Here is a 23,279-nt window from a genome sequence, read left to right on the forward strand (position 1 = left end):
AGAACCACCTGGTGTAGGTCCTTTGAGAACCACCTGGTGTGGGTCCTTTGAGAACCACCCGGTGTAGGTCCTTTGAGAACCTGGTGTAGGTCCTTTGAGAACCTGGTGTAGGTCCTTTGAGACCCTGGTGTAGGTCCTTTGAGAACCTGGTGTAGGTTTTTTGAGACCCTGGTGTAGGTCTTTGAGAACCACCTGGTGTAGGTCCTTTGAGAACCTGGTATAGGTCTTTTGAGAACCACCTGGTGTAGGTCGTTTGAGAACCTGGTGTAGGTCCTTTGAGAACCACCTGGTGTTGGTCCTTTGAGAACCACCCTGTGTAGGTCCTTTGAGAACCACCTGGTGTTGGTCCTTTGAGAACCACCCTGTGTAGGTCCTTTGAGAACCTGGTGTAGGTCCTTTGAGAACCACCTGGTGTTGGTCCTTTGAGAACCACCCTGTGTAGGTCCTTTGAGAACCACCTGGTGTTGGTCCTTTGAGAACCACCCTGTGTAGGTCCTTTGAGAACCTGGTGTAGGTCCTTTGAGAACCACCTGGTGTAGGTCCTTTGAGAACCTAGTCTAGGTCCTTTGAGAACCTGGTATAGGTTCTCCTTCCGTGCCTCCTTAGATCCTTCAACCTTCACCTTCTTCGCTTCTTCTCCTTTCGAAAGGTCTTGGGTTACTCTTACCTCCATAGTTTCTCTTCTTCTCTTCTAGCTCCCTTGACCAAGCATCCACCCTTTGACCCACCCGTAATGGACTTTCTTCTCAGTGGAGTGGCTGCCTGTGGGGCCTGCCTCTTCACCAACCCCCTGGAAGTGGTGAAGACCCGGATGCAGCTCCAGGGGGAGCTCCGCGCTCCCGGCACCTACACCCGCCATTACCGGAATGTCTTCCATGCCTTCTACACCATCGGACGGGTCGACGGGTTGGCAGCTCTCCAGCGAGGACTTTCCCCGGCCCTCTTCTACCAGTTTGGTTTTAACGGCATCCGCTTGGGCACCTACGGGATCGCGGAATCGGAGGGCTACATCCACACCCAGGATGGACAAGTCAGCCTGGTGCGGGCCACCCTGGCAGGAGCGTTGGCAGGCGCCGCAAGTGCCATTGTGAGCAGCCCCCTGTATCTGGTGGGTCTTCACCCCAGAAGCATTACCGTAGAATAAGAGAGAAATTGCCCCCAACTCATTTCTGTCTGGAATCCAGAGATGCCGGGTGGAATCCAGAATCCAGGGGTAAAGAATAAATTCTGCCAATAAATCCAACGTGGCCTTTATTTTTTTTAAAGAAAAAACGCCACGGTCACTAAAAATATTTCCTGATAGCGCTCAGCCTTATATATACCGCTTCACAGTGCTTTTATAGCCCTCTCTAAGCGGCTTTACAGAATCAGCCTATACTTCCCCCCCCCCCCCCAACAATCGTGGTTCTCATTTTACCGACCTCGGAAGGATGGAAGGCTGAGTCCACCTTGCGCTGGTCGGGATCGAACTCCTGGAGTGAGCCTGTGGTTGCTGCATTCTAACTGCTGTGTAAATGGGCCGCCTGGTTGCTACTTTTTCGCACCCGTCCCTGTGCTTTTTACAAGAGCCAGATTTGCTACTGGGCTGGTTTTTCACTGACTGTGTGAGAACATCCTTCCTCTGGCTTAAAAGCAACTTTCAGATTTAACAGAGTTGGAAGGGACCTTGTAGGTAATCTAGTCCAACCCTCTGCCCAAGCAGGAGACCCTACACCACTTCTGACAGAGGGTAGTCCAGTCTCTTCTTGAAAGCCTCCAGTGTTTGAACACAAGTCTTTACCTGCCCTGATTAATAGAATGAAAACACTGCTTCAGAAGGGAGTAAAGCATTGGTGGGAGAAACATAAACCAACATTTTGGAATGCATCTTCCTGTTGTTTCTTAGGAAAGTGATTTTTCTCCAATCCTCTCTCCAGGTGAAGACTCATCTCCAAGCCCAGTCAGCTTCTGAGATTGCTGTAGGACACCAATATCAGCACCAGGTAAGCAGACTTTACCCTGTAGCTTTATCGTGAGAAAGTTTTAATTTGCTGAACTTTTGATTCCTCGGGATCTCGCCGTAAATTACTGGTCAGCAAACTTGCACGATTTTCAAAAGGGGTCTTTCTTAGCCTTTCTCCTTAGAGGACCTCTGGAATGATTTTAAAAAATCTTTTAAAAAAAGAGAGAAATTAAGATTCTGGTCCTCATGACTCTAAATCACGTCTAGCGAAGAATGGTTATAGGAACTGGGCATGGCTATTCTAACGAAGAGAAGAACCAGGGGAGACATGATAGCAGTGTTCCAATATTTGAGGGGCTACTACAGAGAAGAGGAGGTCAAGCTATTATCCAAAGCACCTGAAGGCCAGACAAGGAATAAGGGATGGAAACTTATCAAGGAGAGATTCAACCTAGAAATACGGAGAAATTTTCTAACAGTGAGAACAATCAACCAATGGAACAGAAGTTGCCTTCAGAAGTGAGGATCGTTTTTACATTTGATTCTCTGTGGAGAAAAAAAATAGTTAAATATCAGGTTCAATAAATGTGGACCCAGAATTTTATAATAATATTTTTTTGCAGCATGAAATTTGTGTGTAAAAAAATTAAGTATAATTTCAGGATGTTGGGTTTTACTGTGATTTTTTGTATCTTGTAATTTTGATTTTTTGAAGTAGGGCTGAATTTTTTTTTTCTACGATGATTCTATAGTAAAATAATTATGGAAATTGCGGGATCAGAGAAAAATATGTCTACAAAGCATTAAGGGATGTATCCATATAGGGAATGTGCCAGACTTCATTCCTGGAGGCTTACTGCCATCTGTCAGAAGTGGTGTAGGGTCTCCTGCTTGGACGGGGGGTTGGGCTAGATGACCTACAAGGTCCCTTCCAAGTCCGTTAATATAAAGAGAAGGACTAAGGGTGATTTAATGGCACTCTTCTCATACTGTCGTAGGGAAGAGGGGGTTGACCTCTTCTTCAAAGTACCCGGGGTAGGGGGGGCAGGATAAGAAATAGTGGGTGAAAGGAAGGGAACATATATCTGATTTCACATGTATTGACGACAGCGAGAATAGTATTTGCACAACAGTGGAAAAGTGAAGAGATCCCAACAAAAGAAGATGCGATTGGAAAAAATACTAGAATGTGCAGAAATGGACAAACCAACACTTACAATTAAGGAAAAGAAAGAAACTGAATTTTTTTTTTTGACTTGGGATTTATTTTATCAATGGTTAGCTGACAAAACCAGGGAACAGGGAAATATATGAAAGAATCAGTGATACACGGAAGATGTGTTAAATCGGTTAAACAAATAGTATGACTATTATTGGTATTAATACATTGGTATAAATGCGATGAATATGGCTGTAAACATTTTGAATATTACTTCTTAAAATGAGTTGCACCCAGGCGACACACTGTTCAATTGAAGTTGGAATTTTTATGTGCTATAAAATAAAAAGTTATTACAAAAAAAAAGAAGAAGTAGTAACAGGTGGAAGTTCGTTAAAGAGAGCTCAAACCTAGAACTAAGGAGATATTTCTTGACAGTGAGAACAATTTATCAATGGAACTAGCTTATCTCTTGTGGCCTGCCAGCAGCCATTGGAGCTGACAGTAAAGTCGGATAGTGAGGAGGTTGGGGAGGAGCATGGGCCAGTCCTGGAGGCTGGAGAAAGCTCAGACGAGGTCTCTGCGTCCAAGGCAGAGATGGGGCTAAGGCTGTCTGGCAGTGATCAGGTGCATACGCAGCTAGACAGCAGTGAGGCAGAGGAACAGCTGGAGCCTGTTTCCAGTGTGCGCATGCCCAGAGTTGCCAGAAGAAAAGAACAGCTCAGAAACCAGGGTATACCTGGGAGTAAAGTCACAGCTGGAAGGTGATTGGACCCTCCCATAGGACCTAAAAGAGAAGCGAAAGGGGAGTGGGCTTTTGCAGGAAACAATCCCTTCGTTCGGTCATTAGATTCGTTTCAGGAGTGTGAAGATCTGTCCGTGAATCTCAGAGACTCTGTGCCCAGTCTTTCCTTGCACTGCACCACGTTTGGAAAATATTTACATGGCAGCTTTCCAAGATAGATAAGATCTGTGGTCATAAATATTCCTTTGAAAGACTGTTTGCCAGGCCTTTGCTGAATGAATGAGAGGGATTCACATTTGTTTAATAAAAGGGGTTTTGTCGGGATCAGGAATCTGCTTCGTGCATTTTGGGGAAGCCTAGGTCAGAAGATTATCTTTGGAAGTTATGAACTGCCCCATCACTGGGGACTTTTAAGAAGGGACCTAACAAATGTTTGGCCAGAATGATACAGGGTCTCTAGCTTTAACAGGAGGTTGAGCTAGAAGACCTCCGAGGTCCCTTCCCGCTCTATTATTCTGTGCTCTACAGGCCTTTTCAAAATTGGAACAACGGAAAAGTACCTCACCATGAAATAGTCCTTCCTGCATCACTGATCCGGAACCGAACACAGTTCTGCACTGGCCTCCTTCCCAGTATTATCCAAAGATGCCTCCATAAATCTCATCGTTTGCGCTCCCAAGTTGCATACCTAAAGAAAAACAACACAGACCTCTGGGTCCCTTAAAGACGAATCATTTTATTATATAGATACTCCTTGACTTACAACCTACAATTGCGCCCCAAAATATCTGTCGCCGTACGAGGCAGTTGTGAAGGGAGTTTTCTCCCCTTTTACGACCTTTCGTTGCCAAAGCTGTAAGCGAATCACTGCGGTTGTTAAGTTAGTACACAGTTGTGAAGTGAATCTGGTTTCTCCCATTGGCTTTGCTTTGTCAAGAGGTCACAAAAGATGACCCCAGGAACACCACCACCGTCATAACTATGAGCCGGTGGCCAAGCCTCTGAATTTTGATCCCGTGACTGGAGGTGATTGTTAAGTGTCATAACAGTCATAAGTGACTTTTTTCAGGATTGTTGTAACTTTGAAGGATTACGAAATATGTGACTGTTAAGTGTAAATATAATGAAAGATGAAGAATATTTATTATATATAATAGTATATAACGATAAAATGTAAAAAATATCTAAAATACATAATATATATGTGTGTATGTATGTGTGTGTGTGAATATATATATGTGTGTTGCATTTGTGCTGATAAATAAATAAAGGGAGACTAGTATAGATCTATTTCAAGCTATTTAGTTCTCATCAGCTAGCCATGCCCTTACTGGGAATTGAACCTGGGCTGTATTACATATCAGGCAGTTATATTAGCCACTAAGCCACAGGCTCTCTTCCTTTATCAGCTAGGCCAGGGAAATAGGTATGTGTTGTGTCACAACCCCTGGTATGCCCAAATATGGGAGGAAAGGTCTTCTAGTCCAACCCCCTGCTTAGGGAGGAAACCCTACATCACTTCAGACAAATGGCTATCCAACATCTTCTTAACAACTTCCAGTGTTGGAGCATTCACAACTTCCGGAGGCAACTTCTGTTCCACTGATTCATTGTTCTAACTGTTAGGAAATTTCTCCTTAGTTCTAAGTTGCTTCTCTCCTTGATTAGTTTCCACCCATTGCTTCTTGTTCTATCTTTAGGTGCTTTGGAGAATAGTTTGATTCCCCCTTCTTTGTGGCAGCCCCTGAGATACTGGGACACTGCTATCATGTCTCCCCTAGTCCTTCTTTTCATTAAACTAGACATGTTAAGTGAGAATTTGTTACATCTGTTTTGCTCCATTTTGCGACATTTCTTGCCCCCGTTGTTAAGTGAGTCACTGAAGTTGCTAAGTTAGTAATGTGGTTGTTAAGTGAATTTGGCTTCAACAATGACTTTGCTTGTCAGGAGGTTGCAACCCCGGGATGCTACACATGATCTTGGGGATGCTGCAAAAGTTGTAACGGTGAAGAATAGTCATAACTCAGGGATTTTCAGTGCCACTGTAATTTTGAACAGTCACTAAATGAACTGTTGTAAGTCAAGGACTACTTGTAACAACTACTGGCCAGTTGTTAACTTTGGGTCTTTGAAAGAGCAATAAAAGCATTGTCTACACCCTCTCCTTTAAAAAAAATACCTACATTTGGCCTAGTGATTAAGTGGTTCAGTTTGGTCTATTTCCCAGGTGGGGCACTATAGTCCCTTTATGACTTCTGGACTTCAACTCCCAGAATGCCTGAGCCAGCAAAGAATGCTGGCTCAGGAATTCTGGGAGTTGAAGTTCAGAAGTCATAAAGGGGCCATAGTTCCCTCAGGAATTCTGGGAGTCGAAGTCCCCAAGTCATAAAGGGTCCATAGTTCCCTCAGGAATTCTGGGAGTCAAAGTCCAAAAGTCATAAAGGGGCCATAGTTCCCTCAGGAATTCTGGGAGTTCAAGTCCACAAGTCATAAAGGGGCCACAATTCCCTCAGGAATTCTGGAAGTCAAAGTCCACAAGTCATAAAGGTGCCATAGTTCCCTCATGAATTCTGGGAATTGAAGTCCACAAGTCATAAAAGGGTCATAGTTCCCTCAGGAATTCTGGGAGTCGAAGTCCGCAAGTCATAAAGGGGCCACAGTTCCCTCATGAATTCTGGGAGTCGAAGTCCACAAGTCATAAAGGGGTGATAGTTCCCACAGGAATTCTGGGAGTCGAAATCCACAAGTCATAAAAGGGCCATAGTTCCCCACCTTTGGGCTAAGGTAATAGGCTAAAAAGCGGGACACAGTGAGTTCTAATTCTGCCTCAGCCATGAAAGCCAGCTGTTCAATTTTAGACCAATCAACCCAACCCACCTCACAGGGTTGTTGTTGAGTTGGAAGTAGCAGAAGGGAAGGCTTGTTGGATCTATTTGCCACCTTGAATTATTTGTAATAAACGTGGGAGATATATAAAACAAAATAAATAATAAAGAAATAAAACTGCCAGCCATATATTATATATATATGCTTTCGTAGATTTTCACGGGTGTAGGTATGCTGGTCTTGTTGTATTCGGGTCTTTTCCCGTGTAAGATTGAGATTGCCTTGGCAATGTTTCAGCGAGGTCTCACTCGCCATCTTCAGGCTGGGTTTTGGGCTTAAAGTGTGACCGGAGCTGCCGTCTTTCTATAAATCTTGGCGGGGGGTGGGTGGGTATGGAGTACTGGCTTTGTTTCAGTAAGTGGAGTGATTGGTTGTGTGGTTGTATCATGATTGGTAGATTAGTGCTGATTGGTGCTGGCTGTGTGTCCGTTGTTGTTTCGTGTTGTAACGGCCTGGGTGGTGGGTAGGGCTCGTTTGTTGAGTAGGGCTGGTTTCCAGATGTCTGGTAGGCAGGAGGTATCGGCACGTTTATTCATGTTGTGGGGGTGTTTCTCTATTTCGATAGCTTCCATAATTATTCTCTTGTTGAAGTGTTCAGTTTTGGAGATTAACCTGGTTCCTTCAAAATTAATTTCATGTCCTGTAGCTTTAAGGTGCTGGAAAAGGGAGGGAGTTTTTTTCTTTTTTTCTGACTGCGTTCTTGTGTTCTGCGATGCGTGCATTTATTCTCCTGTTTGTCCAATGTATGTAGCTGGGCAGATTTTGCATGGTATTTCATAGACTCATTGGTTTTCTAGCTGGATTTTGTCTTTGGGGTTTCTTAAGATGTTGGCTATCTTTTGGTCGGTGCCAAAGGCTGTCTTGATATTGTGTTTGTGGAGAATTTTGCTGATTCTATCTGTGGTGCCTTTGATGTAAGGGAGGAGCGCGATGCCGTTGTCCGCAAACCCGGAACCAAACCAAAGCCCGGGATGTTACATCACAGCCATCTGCTCAGGACGTTACATCACAGAACTCAGGAGGTTACAACGCAAAGGCTCAGGGTGTTACAACAGAGCCAACCTCGACCAGTGTAATGGGCTGTGTGATGACATCCTGAGCTCTAGTGTAGTGATATCCTGTGCTGCAACATCCTGGGAGGTTGGCTGAGCCCCACCCACCACCCAGGCCGTTACAACACGAAACAACAATGTACACACAGCCAGGACCAATCAGCACCAATCTACCAATCATGATACAACCACACAACCAATCATTCCACTTACTGAAACAAAGCCAGCACTCCACACACACCCATCAATATGTATAGCAAGATTTGATCCCAGTAAGGGTATGACTAGTTGATGAGAGCTAAATAGCTTGAAATAGATCCATACTAGTCTCCCTTTATTTATTTATCAGCGCAAATGCAACACAAATGTAACAAAGGCAACAGTAAAAATAATGGCTTTCTGTCGTGATGGTCTCTTGTGATGAGCCGATAGACAGAGAAAGGAAGCAGTATGCTTCCTCCCATATTTGGGCATACCAGGGGTTGTGACACAACACATACCTATTTCCCTGGCCTAGCTGATAAAGGAAGAGAGCCTGTGGCTTAGTGGCTAATATAACTGCCTGATATGTAATACAGCCCAGGTTTAATTCCCAGTAAGGGCATGGCTAGCTGATGAGAACTAAATAGCTTGAAATAGATCTATACTAGTCTCCCTTTATTTATTTATCAGCACAAATGCAACACACATATATATATTCACACACACACAAACATACACACATATATATTATGTATTTTAGATATTTTTTACATTTTATCGTTATATACTATTATATATAATAAATATTCTTCATCTTTCATTATATTTACACTTATTTCCAATTTCTAATTCATTAATCGTCTTTCATTATTAGTTTTCTAATCTTTGCATCTACGATCAAGCCAATTATACCATATATCCCAAATTAAATAGTATTCTGTTTCTCCTTTGTCTTTAATTTCCATTGTCAACCTATTCATCTCAGCGCAGTCTAATATTTTCTTTATTATCATTTCCCCAGAGGGTATATTTCCATTTTTCCAATTTTGAACATATACAATTCTGGCCCCTGTTATTACATGTAGCATTAAATATTGGGTGGATTTTCTTTGTTGTATTTCCCTGTTAACATGCCTAAGAAATAGCTCCGGTTTTAACTCTATTTGTTGTTTTACCATTTCCTCTAACCAGTTTTTTAATCCTTATTCAATATTTGTTTGCAAAGTTTTCCTCCAGGCTATCAGTTGCTTTTAAATCTCAGCTCAGGTATAAGCAATCATCCTAGGAGGTAATACTGTTCTCCAACCTATAGCAAATATTCTTGCATTGCCTTGGTTGGAAGTAGAATGAGGAAATCAGATGGCCATTTAAAAGATCTCCACCACATGTCCTAAAGGGGCGGGGGGAATACACAAATGGCTTGAAACTATGACAAAATAATACATAGACTTGAAACCTGAGACATTCCTTTTGGGCATGCTTCCCGAAAATTATAATAAAGGTAACCCAGATTTAATTTTACATTTTCTAGTAGCAGCCAAGGATTGTATGCGCACAATACTGGAAAAACATAGAAACCCCTACAGATGATAACATAATCAAAAAATTATGGAATCTGCAGAAATGGATAGGTTAACCTTAAAAATCAAAGATAAAGAAGACTTGGAATATTATCGGACATGGAATAAATTTTAGGAATGGATAGAAACAAGAGGGGAAATAAGTACGAATGTCAATAATCATTAGTATGGAAAATAAAGATGTAGAAAGCAAAAACTATAGTAGGGGGAATTGGTAAATAGGCTAATGTAAGTAGAAATTTAGTTAAAAGGTTTTTTTTTCTTTTTTTTGGTCCTACTGTCATATTATTTTTATTGTTATTAGCTTGTGTGTTAAGATTTACTATCAACTTTTCTTGGGTTTTGCTTTCTTTGTAATTGTCCTGACACGGCACTGTCATTTCAATTAAAATAATAAATAAACGGATAGGTTAACTTTGAAAATCAAAGAAAAAGAACATTCGGAATCTTTTGTGACATGGGAACTTTTCTACAAATGATTAGCTGACAAGTACAGAGGTTAGATGAATGGATTTATGTGAAATATGGACTCCATGAGAAGGAAAAAACGATCAGTAAATATTTTGATTGGTTACATAATTGATATTATAATGGAAGACAGCATACTTTTCAATAATGATTGATGTTATTGCCCATATGTCTATATGTACATGATTATAATGATTATGATGATGTTCATATTTTAACACGTTGGACACCTAGAAAACACATTTCTACACATTTCCATTTCTATATTGGAAATGGAATTTGTGGCATAAAACAATATAATTTCGTTAAAAGATCTCCACTAGAAAGCACGCTGCCTCATTTCCGAGGCAAACCAGGTTAAGTCCAGGAGATTCTGCCGCATCTCTAGCCAATCCCTGATTATTCCTGCCCCGCAGCTTGGAAAAATGCCAGTCTGCCCTAGCGAATAGGGAGGTCGATTGAATACATAGCTTCCCGGATCTTTAAAAATGAGCAGCTTCTAATCTCTTACTAATACTCTGCTCTCAAAACTCAACCCCGGAAATCTCCGGTTGCCAGGTTGGTGTAAGAAATAAGTAAGATTTACCCAGGAAAAGATTTGTGTATAATGTTGTCTCGTGAGACGGAAGGATTGAGTAAGGGTGGGCCTTCCACCCCGAGTCCCTTGCACCTTTGCAAATTCATGTAGTCTTCAAATTACAACCGTCACTGAGGCCGGAATTTTTGTTGCTAAGCGAGACATTTGTTAAATGAATTTTTTGCCCCATTTTATGACCTTCCTTGCCCCATTTGTTAAGTGAATCTCTTCCGTTGTTAATTGAGTAACGCGGTTGCTGAGTGAATCTGGTTTTCTCCATTGAGGCACGGTGGTGCAGTGGTTAGAGTGCAGCACTGCAGGCTACTTCTGCGATTGCCTGCAATTTGACTTTCTCTTTGTATTCAGAAGTACGGCAGCTATTCCTCGACTTTCAACAGTTCATTCAGTGACCGTTCAAAGTTACGACGGCACTGAAAGAAGTGACTGACGAGCACGCTTACAACCTTTGGAGCAAGCCCATGATCATGGGATCAAAATTCAGACGCTCGGCAACCGGTTCATCCTTATGACCGTGGCTGTATCAACCGATCCCCCTTTTGTGACCTTCTGACCAGCAAAATCAATGGGGAAGCCTCACTTAACAACCCGTGTTACCGACTGATCGACGGTGGCGATTCACTTAGCTAGACACGGTGGCAAGGAAGGTCGTAAAATGAAGCAAACGCTTCACTAATCTCACCCTGATTAAGTGGGACACCTCTCTCGCTTAACGACAGAAATGGTGGCTCGATTGGGTGTCGTGAAGTCGAGGACTACTTGAACTAGATGGCAGCGAAGAGGATAATTTGAACTGTGGTGGGTTAGAACTCAGTACTGCGGGCTACTTCTGCTGCCTGGTGGCTGCCTGCAATTTAGCAGTTCAAATCTCACCAGGGTCAAGGTTGACTCAGCCTTCCGTCCTTCCGAAGGGGGGTAAAGTGAGGACCCAGATTGTTGGGGGCAATAGGCTGATTCTGCTCAGAGAGGGTTGCAAAGCACTGTGAAGCGGTATATAAGTCTAACTGCTAGGAGCCGAGGTGGCGCAGTGGTTAGAGTGTAGTACTGCAGGTTACTTCAGCTGACTGCTAGTTCGGCAGTTCGGCTGTTCAAATCTCACCGGCTCAGGGTTGTCTCAGCCTTCCATCCTTCCGAGGTGCGTAAAATGAGGACCTGGATTGTTGGAGGCAATATGCTGACTCTTTAAACCGCTTAGAGAGGGCTGAAAGCCCTATGAAGCGGTATATAAGTCTAACTGCTATTGCTATTGCTAAGTGGTTTATAAGCCTAAGCACTACTGCTAACTCTGCCCATTGCCAGGAGTTTGATCCCGACCGGCTCAAGGTTGACTCAGCCTTCCATCCATAAAACTGCTTAGAGAGGGCTGTAAACCACTGTAAAGCGGTATATAAGTCTAAGTTCCATTCCTACTGAGTTTGCAAAAAATGATCACATGACCCCGGGACACTGCAACCGTCATAAATACTGTACATGCCAGTTGCCAAGCGTCTGAATTTTGGTCAGGGGAATCTGGGGATGCTGCAGTGGTTGTAAGTGTGAAAAAAACGGTCGTGAGTCATTTTTTAAAGTGGTGTCGTAACTTCGAAAGGTCACTAAATAGATGGTTGAATATAGATTTGCATTTTTATTTTTTTATTTTTTATTAACAAACATTTAAAACACACACACAAAAGACCTAGACTTAAACCACATTTACACAATACAATATGAACAGGAGCTTCTTGTTCTTTCTAATAGCAATCATCAATCGATATCACTCACCTTATATTATTTCCCCTTCTATTGTATTTCATTTGGATTTCACCATTCTTAACCCTCTTATTTTACTCATAACTATTATTTTTTGAGTTTTGTTATATTCCTTCATTGATTTTTGTTTCTTTCCTCCATCCACCTATACCATTTATCCCATTATCTGGTAGAATTCTGATTCTTCTTTTCCCTGGATTTCTTTAGTTTGTCCATTTCAGCCCAATCCATAATCTTTCTTATTTTCGCTTGGAATTAATTTGTTTTTCCATTTCTGGGCAAAGGCAATCCTTGCTGCCGTAATTATATGTAGTATTAAATACTGGATTTCTTTTTTGTATTTCGCAGACATTATACCTAATAAAAAAACCTTCAGGTTTCCATTCTATTTTAACCCCTGTTATTGCCTCCAGCCAATTTTTGATCCTTTTCCAAAAAAATTTAGCCTCCTCACAGGTCCACCATAAATGGTAATATGTTCCATGTATTGATTCGCATTTCCAACATTTTGGGGAGGTATTTGTTAAGATTTTAGCTAACCTTTTTGGTGCCAGGTGCCATCTGTAAAACATTTTGCATTTTTCTTGAACGAGGTAGAATATTTGACGTAGCCAGTCAAGAATTGCAATGAAACTGACGTGTTTGTAGGAGGAGGACTGGGGTTAGAAGCTTTTTTAGGTGATGAATGTATGGGATGATTTTAGAAGATGTTTCTTTCTTCCTTATTTATTTATTTCTTCCTTCTCCGAAGCACCTGAGGGCAAGACAAGAAGCAAAGGGTGGAAGATCATTAAAGCGAGAGCAAATCTAGAACTAAGGAGAAATTTCCTGACAGTGAGAATTGTCAATCAGTGGAACGCCTTGCCACTGGAAGTAGTGGGTGCTCCATCACTGTAGGTTTTTAAGAAGAGTTTGGATGGCCATTTGTCTGAAATGGAACAGGTTCCCCAGTTGAGCAGGAGGTTGGACTAGAAGCTCTCCAAGGTCCCTTAAGACCCCATTATTCTGTGTTTAGTGTTCTCTGTCCTGGAGACAAAATGATTTCTTCCATGACACCCCCAGGATGGTCTTTTCAAGCCAAGAAGAGTTCAAATCCTGCTCGCTCCTTATTTCAAGTGGTCCAACTATTTCAATGGATGACTTTCAACTGGTGGAGCGCGATGATGATTATAGACATTGATGCTCTTCAACCTTATGGGTCCTTTTCTGTTGTCTGTGTAGGGAATGTTCCACGCGCTATGGGGGATCCACAAAGAACACGGTGTGTTAGGGCTGTGGCGTGGAGCCATTTCTTCCGTGCCCCGAGTCATGGTGGGTTCATCCACGCAGCTATCAACCTTCTCCTATTCCAAACAGTTCTTCAACAACCTCGAGGTACGATGGTTTCATTTGCTTGTTTGAAAAACTTATATGAGTTACAGTAGAAAACGTGCATCTGGCAGGGTGGAGCCAGAGGAAAGTAAAGTCCGACACTTCGGCAAGAAAAAAATAAAGTACAGATATAGACTGGGTGAAACCAGGCTTAATAGCAGTAACTGTGAGAGAGATCTTAGCGTCTTAGTGGACAACCAGTTAAATATGAGTTAACAGTGTGTGGCGGCAGCCAAAAAAGCCAATGTAATCCTAAGGTGCATTAACAGAGGGATACAGTCAGGATCAAGCAAGATACTAATACCACTCTATAAAGCCTTAGTAAGACTACACCTAGAATAATGCATCCAGTTTTGGTCACCACACCGTAAAAAAGATGTTGAGATTCTAGAAAGAGTGTAGAGAAGAGCAACCAGGATGATTAGGGGACTGGGGACTAAAACATACAATGAGCAGTTGCAGGAACTGGGCATGGCTAGTTGTTCTGACCCCCTCCTCCGTCCAGTAATGAATGCCAAGACAAACTTAACTGGAATGTACTTTATTAGCAAGAAACCAAAACCTCGGTGGCTGAAAGCCAAGCACAACAAACAGATAAGGACCTTAGCAGCAACTCAGACAAACCTTGGCAGCAATCCAGCCTGCCAAGCTAGTTACAAAAGTTCTCCAACTTTTAGTCAATGCATTGACTTCTGCAAGAGGGGCATGTGCACAAGCAGTCTTTATTATAGTCTGGAGAGGAGCCTAATGACCACCAGCTGAGTGCAATTACCTCCTGTATTTGCGCAACTGTTCCTAACGCCTATTAGCTCTTCAGTGCCAGGCATCCAGGAACAACTCACTGCTGGCGTCCGGCTCACTCTCCCTTGTCTCCTCCCCACTGGTCCAAGGCTCAGGCGCCTCCTGGTGGCCAACCAGCCTCTCGGCGCCCTGCTCAGAGTCGGGACCCTGTCCAGGGTCCTCCACATCCTCCAGAGCCGACTCATAGGGCCCCTCGCTGTCAGAGTCTGGTGGCAGCTCCAATGGCTCCTGCTGGGCCACAACACCACTCCATAAAGCCTTAGTAAGACTACACTTAGAATAATGCATCCAGTTTGGTCACCACACTGTAAAAAAGATGTTGAGATTCTAGAAAGAGTGTAGAGAAGAACAACCAGGATGATTAGGGGACTGGGGACTAAAACATACAATGAGCAGTTGCAGGAACTGGGCATGGCTAGTCTAGTGATGAGAAGGATCAGGGGAGACACTATAGCAGTCTTCCAATATTTGAGGGGCTGCCATAGAGAGGAGGGGGGAGTTAAGCTATTCCCCAAAGTACCTGAAGGCCAGATAAGGAATAATGGATGGAAACTGAAGAAGGAGAAATTCAACCTAGAAATAAGGAGAAATGTTCTGACAGAACTATCAACCAAGAACAGATTGCCTTCAGAAGTGGTGGGAGCTTCATCGCCAGAAGCTTTCAAGAAGAGACTAGACTGTCATCTGTCAGAAATGGGGTAGGGTCTCTTGAGCGGGGGTTGGGCTAGATGGCCTACAAGGTCTCTTCCAACTCTGTAAACCTTAGACATAAATCTGTCATCCAAGAGAGAAGTAAAATTGAGATATGCATTTGATTTTGGTCTCATGGTTAAGACACCAAGCTGGAAACCCCCATGAGTTCTAGTTCCGCTTTAGGCACGAAAGCCAGCTGGCTTTGGGCCAATCACCAGAAGACTGTGAGTTCAAGTTCCACCTTAGGAATGAAAGCCAACTGGGTGACCTTGGGCCAATCACCAGGAGACTGTGAGTTCTAGTTCCACCTTAGGCAGGAAAGCCAATTGGGTGACCTTGGGCCAATTACCAGGAGACTGTGAGTTCTAGTTCCACCTTAGGAATGAAAGCCAACTGGGTGACCTTGGGCCAATCACCAGGAGACTGTGAGTTCTAGTTCCACCTTAGGAATGAAAGCCAACTGGATGACTTTGAGCCAGTCATTCTCCCTCTTAGATCAGCTCACCTCACATAATTATTGATGTGGGGAAAATAGGAGGAGGAAGGAGTATTTGGTATGTTCATTGCTCTGAGTTTACTTTAAAAAAATAATAAAGGCAGGATATAGAACTAATCTAAACTAAATAAAATTGTGGAGCAACTCCCAAATATATTCTGTTTTCTTGCCAAATGTATGGTCACTTCAGGGGTGGGTTTCTCGCCCCGTTCCAACCGGTTCGGTTGGAACGAGGCCGGCGGCGTCCTCGCGCACGCACGCGGCGTCCTCGCGCGCGCACGCATGCGGCGTCCTCGCACACGCACGCGTGCATACTGGCGTCTGCGCGATGCTCCAGCTGCTCCTGGAGGATCGCGCAGGCGCTGTATGCGTTCTGCGCATGCGTAGAAGCACAGAATTCGTAAAAACCGGGTAAGGAGCGGGCGCGGGTGTGCGGGCGGGCGCGGGGGGGGGGCTTCGCCGTTCCCGGAAGTTACTTACTTCCGGGTTCGGCGACCAACTGGATCGCAGGGACCGGTGCGAACCGGTCGAAACCCACCCCTGGGTCACTTCCTCCTTATGTTCTCCCAACTCTCGAGTATTAAATGTGTTTCTAATCCAATGGCTATTAATACAGCACTAGAGCTTAAGAAGGTGGATTTGTAGCTCTTTTTTCTGCATGAATATAAGGCATCAACTAACTCTTTATTCCAAAGGAGCTGCAAGTTTAAATTTAGGCTGGTCATGGCAGAAGAGACAAAATATATGAGTCCAAACTGCTGATTTGCAGGCAGAATCAAGTAGACAGTATAGAATAAAACAGAGGATAGGATAGGATAGGATAGGATAGGATAGGATAGAAAATATGGAATGCACTGGAGTGGAATGGAATGCGATAGGATAGGATAGGATAGGATAAAATAGAAAATATGGAATGCATTGGAGTGGAATGGGATGGGATGTATTGGAATGAAATAGAATAGAATAGAAAATATGGAGTGGAATGGAGTGCAATGGGATAGGATAGGATAGAAAATATGGAATGAATTGGAGTGGAATGGAGTGCAATGGGATAGGATGGGATAAGATAGGATAGGATAGAAAATATGGAATGCATTGGAGTGGAATGGAATGCGATGGGATAGGATAGGATAAAAAACATGGAATGCATTGGAGTGGAATGGAATGCGATAGGATAGAATAGAATAGAAAATATGGAATGCACTGGAGTGGAATGGAGTGCAATGGGATAGGATAGGATAGAAAACATGGAATGCATTGGAGTGGAATGGAATGCGATAGGATAGAATAGAATAGAAAATATGGAATGCACTGGAGTGGAATGGGATGGGATAGGATAGGATGGAATAGAAAATATGGAATGCACTGGAGTGGAATGGGATGGGACAGAATAGAACAGAATAGAATAGAATAGAAAATATGGAATGCACTGGAGTGGAATGGGATGGAATAGGATAGAATACAATAGAATAGAATAGAAAATATGGAGTGCACTGGAGTGGGATGGGATAGAAGAGAATAGAATAGAAAAGAAAATATGGAATGCACTGGAGTGGAATGGGATGGGATAGGATAGAATAGAAATATGGTATGCACTGGAGTGGGGTAGGATGGAATGGAATAGAATGGAATAGAATAGAATAGAAAATATGGAATGCACTGGAGTGGAATGGGATAGGATACAATACAATACAATAGAATAGAAAATATGGAATGCACTGGAGTGGGATGGGATAGAATAGAATAGAATAGAAAATATGGAATGCACTGGAGTGGAATGAAATGCGATTGGATGGAATAGAAGAGAACAGAACAGAACAGAATAGAACAGAACAGGTTTGAGAATCTCAGTCCTAAGGCATAATGTTCTTTTCTTGTGGGGCAAACTAGCTATGAAACTAGCTGTGGTAGGTTTATGGAAGAGTTATGATTTATTTGCTACAGAATGAATAAACCAGTCATGTTCCCTAGTAGGAAGAGAATTCTGGAATGTTTTTGCCTTACTTAATGGAGATTCTACATAGGCCCTTTTATTTCACTAAAAAAAAAGGTAGTGAAATCATGGGCCCGACTTCTAACAAAGATAGTGTGGTTAGTCATCAGTCACAGAGTTTAAAGACACCTGGGATAAATACATGTCTATCATCCAAAACAAATACAATAATAATAACAACAACAACAACAACAATAATAATAATAATAATAAAACAAATAAAAATAAAAAGTAATAAAAATAACAAATGAGTACATTAAAAAGAAAACAAAAATGAACAAAAAACTCAGGGCAGACTTGATTGGCTCATGGTGTCCTTTGGTCCCATTGGTTTTTGTTTTTTTTTAATGTTCCTATATCCCACCTAGCTGTTTCCCCGGGTGGGAGGTTCCCCCCTATTTATTTCACATCCAAAACTGGAGAATTACGTTTTCATAAAAATAAAAAAGAAAGCTGCATTTCTCATGCGGATCGATCCTCGGATTGGATCCGGGTTGCTGATCTCCACCCAAGCTGGCCGTAACTTCCGTAACTTTTGTCCCCTCCTCTCCTTCCAGATCTTCCCCAAAGACAGCTGGTTGATTGCCTTGTGTGCCGGGATGATGAGTAGCTTCGTTGTGGCCATCGCCATGACACCTTTCGACGTGGCCAGCACCCGCCTTTACAACCAACCGGTTGGACCGGATGGCCAGGTAGGAAATAGGAAGAAGGGAGAAGATGTGGAGGAAGCCAAGCCGGGACCCTTGTTATTAGGCAGACGAAAGAAAAAGATGGGAACACGGAACATTCCTTGACTTATAGCCATTCATTTAAAGGCCTATGGAGACTCTTAGTTGTTCTGACCTAGAAACATACTCCTTGTCCTGACAAAAAAAAACCCTTTTTATTAAATTACTGTGAATTCCTCTCATTCACATCCAGCAAGGGAGGATTTACAGTCACTGACCTCATCTGGCTTGGAGAGCTGCCAGGCCCGACATCTTCAAAGGAGCCTCTCAGGGTCACAAACCAATGAAGCGAACTCATTGCCTCCTGCAAACTCCACTCCCCTTTTGCTCCTCTTTTATTCCCTCTGGGAGGGGCCATTCACCGTCCACCTGTGGCCTTACTCCCAAGTCGACCCCTGTTCTTCAGCTGTTCCCTTCTTGTCTGGCAACTCTGTGCATGCGCACACTGGGAACAGGCTCCAGCTGTTCTTCTGCCCCACTGATGTCTGGCTCTGAAGTCAGTTGATAACTGCCCCATCTCTGCCTCTGATGCAGAGCCCTCATCAGAGCCTTCCCCAGACTCCGGGACTGGCCCATGTTCCTGCCCAACCTCTTCACTGTTCAAATCTGCTGCCAGCTCCACTGGCCTCTGGCGGGCCACACCACTCAGTCCACCAAGTCATGGTTGTCTCAAAAGTGCTTTTTTCAAGAGGCAACTGGACTTTGTTTTTCCTTGAAGACATTTCGCTTCTCATCTATCTGTGTTCCCCGAAAATAAGACCCTGTCTTATATTTGTTTTGCCACCAAAAAAAGGCACCAGGTCTTATTTGGGGGTCAGGGACGGGGGGATGTGGTCCACTGACTCTCCTCACTTGTGTGTTGCCCCCGGCCTCCTTTTCACTGTCAAGAGGCCTCCAGGAACTTTTTCTGCAGCCAGCAAGGCTTTCCCGTAGGCCTCTGCAGGGAAGCTGTTCCGACTGCAGAAGAATAGCAGTAGCAGTTAGCAATAGCAGTTAGACTTATATACCGCTTCATAGGGCTTTCCGCCCTCTCTAAGCGGTTTACAGAGTCAGCATATTGCCCCCACAGTCTGGGTCCTCGTTTCACCCACCTCAGAAGGATGGAAGGCTGAGTCAACCTTGAGCCGGTGAGATTAGAACCGTTGAACCGCAGATAACAGTCAGCTGAAGTGGCCTGCAGTATTGCGCCACCTCGGCTCATTATGGGTCCACATGGCAGGTGTCATATGAGAGGCCTGGCTGCAACTGTCCAAAGGTACCGTATTTTTCAGAGTATAAGATGCACCTTTTTCCCTCAAAAAAGAGGCTGAAAATCTGGGTGCATCTTATACATTGAATACAGCATTTTTTGCCTCCTGAAACCTCACCTCCTTCACCAAAATGGCCATGCAGAGTCTTTAGGAGACTTATAGAGTGCTCCTGGGGGCTGGGGACAGCAGAAATGAGCGACAAATGAGCTGTTTTTTGCTCAATCCCCCCCCTAGCCCCCAGGAGCATTCTATAAGATGCCTAAAGGCTACTCATGCCCCCTTTCTTGACAAAAAGGGCCAGTTTTTGCAAAAAAAACTGGCCGTTTTTTGCTCATTTTTGGACCATCCCACCCCCAGGAGTGCTATACAAACCTCCTAAAAGCTATTCATGCCCTTTTTTGGAAAGAAAAAAAAAGGCCTATTTTCACGTGACTCTCAGAGACTCCTTGCCAAGTATTTTCTTGTACAGCGTTGAGTTTGGAAGATATCGGCCTGGCAGCTCTCCAAGCCTGATAAGGTCTGTGGTTATCAATTCACCCTTGAAAGACTGTTTGCTGGGACTCTGCTGGATGTGAGTGAGAGGAATTCACATTAGCTTAATAAAAAGGGGTTTTGTCGGGACAAGAAGTCTGCTTCGTGATTTTCCGAAGCCTAGGTCAGAACAGGATTTTTCATTAAAAAAAACAACAACAAGGAAGCAAGATTTCTAAAACCTAAGAAAGAGTGGCTGGGAGAACGGGACACTGAAAACGAGGGGTAACCCAAGAAAATTGGGGTGCTCTTAATTCATTGGTGAGTTTGCTCTCTTCATCGTTTCCTTTTCTTATACGGCAGGGCATGATGTACAAAGGACTTTTGGACTGCCTGACCAAAGTCATCCAGACGGAGGGCTTTTGGGGAGCCTACAAAGGGGTAGGGGCTTCTTACTTCCGCATTGGCCCACACACCATCCTCAGCCTTCTCTTCTGGGATCAGATCCGCCACGTCAACTTCCGCTGGCCGCAGGATTGAAGCCGCTCGTAAAGGGGACGCCCACCCCCCGCAATTTGCACGTCACGACATACCTCGGGGGCAGCAGCCCAGACATCGCCGTCAGTCAAGCTAGTCTTAAGACGCCGGCAGACGGGCGACTTCTTCCTGGGCAGAAAAAGATGTCCATTCCTCGCGCTTTTGTTTTTCGGCTGTTCTCATCTCCGGGTTCCCTTTTCTACTTTGCTACGGATGGGAGGAGAAAAATAAACACACAAATCTTTCTCCTCCCCGGAACAATAATACCGTAATCCTAGCCTCTGGACCGAGGAGCCAAACCATCACGCAGAAGCGCTTCCCGACTTGAAGTTTGTGCCGGAGCACACCTGGCCCATTCTGGTAGGGAAGGGCCATTTTTCCACTGCAGAAGATGGACCCACTGTCGGCTTGGTAGATGGCCTCCAGGTCTCAACCTACCTCAGTCAACCCCTAAGAAGATTTCTGGGGGGACTCTGTTGGGTCACTTCTACCCAGTCGGCCAACCTATAGGGCCTCTGTAAAGGTGGCGAGAGGCAGCCTCAGTTCAAACTCTGTTGTCCGTGGCAACCAAACAGGTAGGGCTCACCTGCTCCTCTGTTCATCCAGCCTGTAGGTGGCAGTAGAGCGCCGTCCTGCTCTTTTGGATTTCTCACTCTAGGTTTTCCTCCTTATCTCTATCCACGTGCTATTAAAAGTTATCAGATCTGTTTGCAACTTTCACTGGGGTAAAATGGGGCATTAATGGGGCAACGGTTTTTCAATCGACATACCTCAGATGGGCTAACATACAGAATGTGTCCAAAACCTGGGCCCCATATGACTGGGAATGGAAATTTGAGAAAAAATTGTGGCCATTTCAGTCGCACCACCGCAATTGAGTCATTGTCCCTTCTGACACTCCCCGACATCTTCGGCAACGACAAAGCCAGAAAGGTAAGTTGCAAGTTGTTCAGGTAAGTCTCCCCCCCACCCCTGAACTCACGATGCTCATTGTCCCTCCGGGCTCCCACCCCAACTGGCCACTCACGTACCGCGGCCCAGCCTTAGCTGCGTCACCGTTCTGCGTGCGAAGTCAACCTCACGGCATCTGTCCTGCATCTTTGCTCAGCCTTCCCGACCCAGGACACATCCCTGTGCATCCCGTCTGATATTTTGCACACCCCTGCACCCTTCACAGGATCTGGGCACATCCTTCCTGAACTGCTCTGAACCATGTGGCACTTCTCATGCCTCCTTCCCAATTCTTGTGATACTTCCACTTTGTGCAGAGTCCATTTATTATTTATTTATTTATTATTTATTTAATTTATTATGTATTTATTCATTCATTCAACAGTAAAGCCACCGGGAAGTATAAACTTTATGCAGCAGGAAGGAAGGAGGAGGAGAGGGCTAGGGAAGGGAAGAAAGGCAAAACATATTGACTTTAACTCCATGTTAGCTGGGAGGGTGGGAAGGAGGAAAGGAAGGAAGGAAAAATGTATTAACTCCCATGTTAGCTGGGAGGGAAGGAAGGAAGGAAGGAAGGATGGATATATATATATTGACTTTAACTCCATGTTAGCTGGGAGGGTGGGAAGGAGGAAACGAAGGAAGGAAGGAAGGAAAAATATATTGACTTTAACTCCCATGTTAGCTGGGAGGGAGGGAAGGAAGGAAAAATATATTGACTAACTCATGTTAACTGGGAGGGAAGGAAGGAAGGAAAAATATATTGACTTTAATTCCCATGTTAGCTGGGAGGGAGGGAAGGAAGGATAGATATATATATATTGACTTTAACTCCATGTTAGCTGGGAGGGTGGGAAGGAGGAAACGAAGGAAGGAAGGAAGGAAGGAAGGAAGGAAGGAAGGAAGGAAGGAAGGAAGGAAGGAAGGAAGGAAAAATATATTGACTAACTCTCATGTTAACTGGGAGGAAAGGAAGGAAAAATACATTGATTTTAATTCCCATGTTAGCTGGGAAGGAAGGAAGGAAGGAAGGAAGGAAAAATGTTTTGACTTTAACTCCCATGTTAGCTGAGAGGGAGGGAGGGAAGGAAGGAAATGAAGGCAAAACATATTGACTAACTCCATGTTAGCTGGGAGGGAGGAAAGGAAGGAAGGAAAAAATGTATTGACTTTAATTTTAGTTGGGGAATTCTGGGAGTTGAAGTCGGCAACCTGATAAACTCTTCTGGTTTAATCTTCAAGGTCTCCTTATCATGAAAACAGGAAATAAATTTGCATCTTCCCAGGAGAAAAAAAATCCTTAATCTCTTCCAATATGCCAAGGAAGAAACTGATTTAAGAAACGAGTCTCAATTCAGTTTAGCATTTGTAAAAATCCGTGCCGCAACTCCCAGTCGCTCCATTCAGTGGCCAGTCACCAAAAATGGCAGTTTTCACAGTCTGCTCACAAGGAGCAGCTTTCCAGAGTCACGTGAATAATCTCTCCATCCTCTCTCCTTCCAGAGAGATTTTGCCTCACATCCGGCCGTGATGATGTCCTGCTAACTATTCTGACTTAGGCTTCCGAAAAGCACGAAGCCAACTCCTCGTCCCGATAAAACCCCTTTTATTTAGCTGAAAGGGAATTCCTCTCCAGCAAAGTCCCAGCCAACAGAGATTTCACAACCACGGATGTTGATCGGGCTTGGGGAGCTGCCAGACCGATATCTTCCAAATGCCACACTGTAGCACCAATTCCTTGGCAAGAAATCAGGAACAGATCTTCACCCGAATGAATTGAACTCATTGTCTCCTGCAAACTCCACTCCCCTTTTGCTCCTCTTTATTGCC

General features: G+C 43.9%; 1 protein-coding gene across 1 annotated transcript; it reads left to right on the forward strand.

Annotated features, from left to right (window-relative positions):
• The first annotated feature begins 242 nt into the window (after window positions 1–242).
• SLC25A35 (solute carrier family 25 member 35) lies at window positions 243–22,235 on the forward strand. The gene is made up of 5 exons (XM_087714173.1): window positions 243–1,108; window positions 1,917–1,982; window positions 13,380–13,532; window positions 18,070–18,204; window positions 20,325–22,235. Exons 1-5 carry the CDS (start codon window positions 734–736, stop codon window positions 20,499–20,501), a joined length of 906 nt encoding a protein of 301 aa, XP_087570299.1. The 5' UTR covers window positions 243–733; the 3' UTR covers window positions 20,502–22,235.
• Window positions 22,236–23,279: the final 1,044 nt, after the last annotated feature.

Source organism: Thamnophis sirtalis, unplaced genomic scaffold, assembly GCF_051295495.1.
Source record: "Thamnophis sirtalis isolate CommonGarterSnake01/CBP01778 unplaced genomic scaffold, rThaSir2_p1.2 scaffold_4, whole genome shotgun sequence".
Taxonomy (NCBI): Eukaryota; Metazoa; Chordata; class Lepidosauria; order Squamata; family Natricidae; genus Thamnophis; species Thamnophis sirtalis.

Coding starts and splice junctions, on each gene's coding strand:
- SLC25A35 (XM_087714173.1), top strand. CDS start 734: ATGGACTTTCTTCTCAGTGGAGTGGCTGCCTGTGGGGCCTGCCTCTTC. Junction 1,109..1,916: donor TGAGCAGCCCCCTGTATCTG/GTGGGTCTTCAC, acceptor TCCTCTCTCCAG/GTGAAGACTCATCTCCAAGC. Junction 13,533..18,069: donor AGTTCTTCAACAACCTCGAG/GTACGATGGTTT, acceptor CTCTCCTTCCAG/ATCTTCCCCAAAGACAGCTG.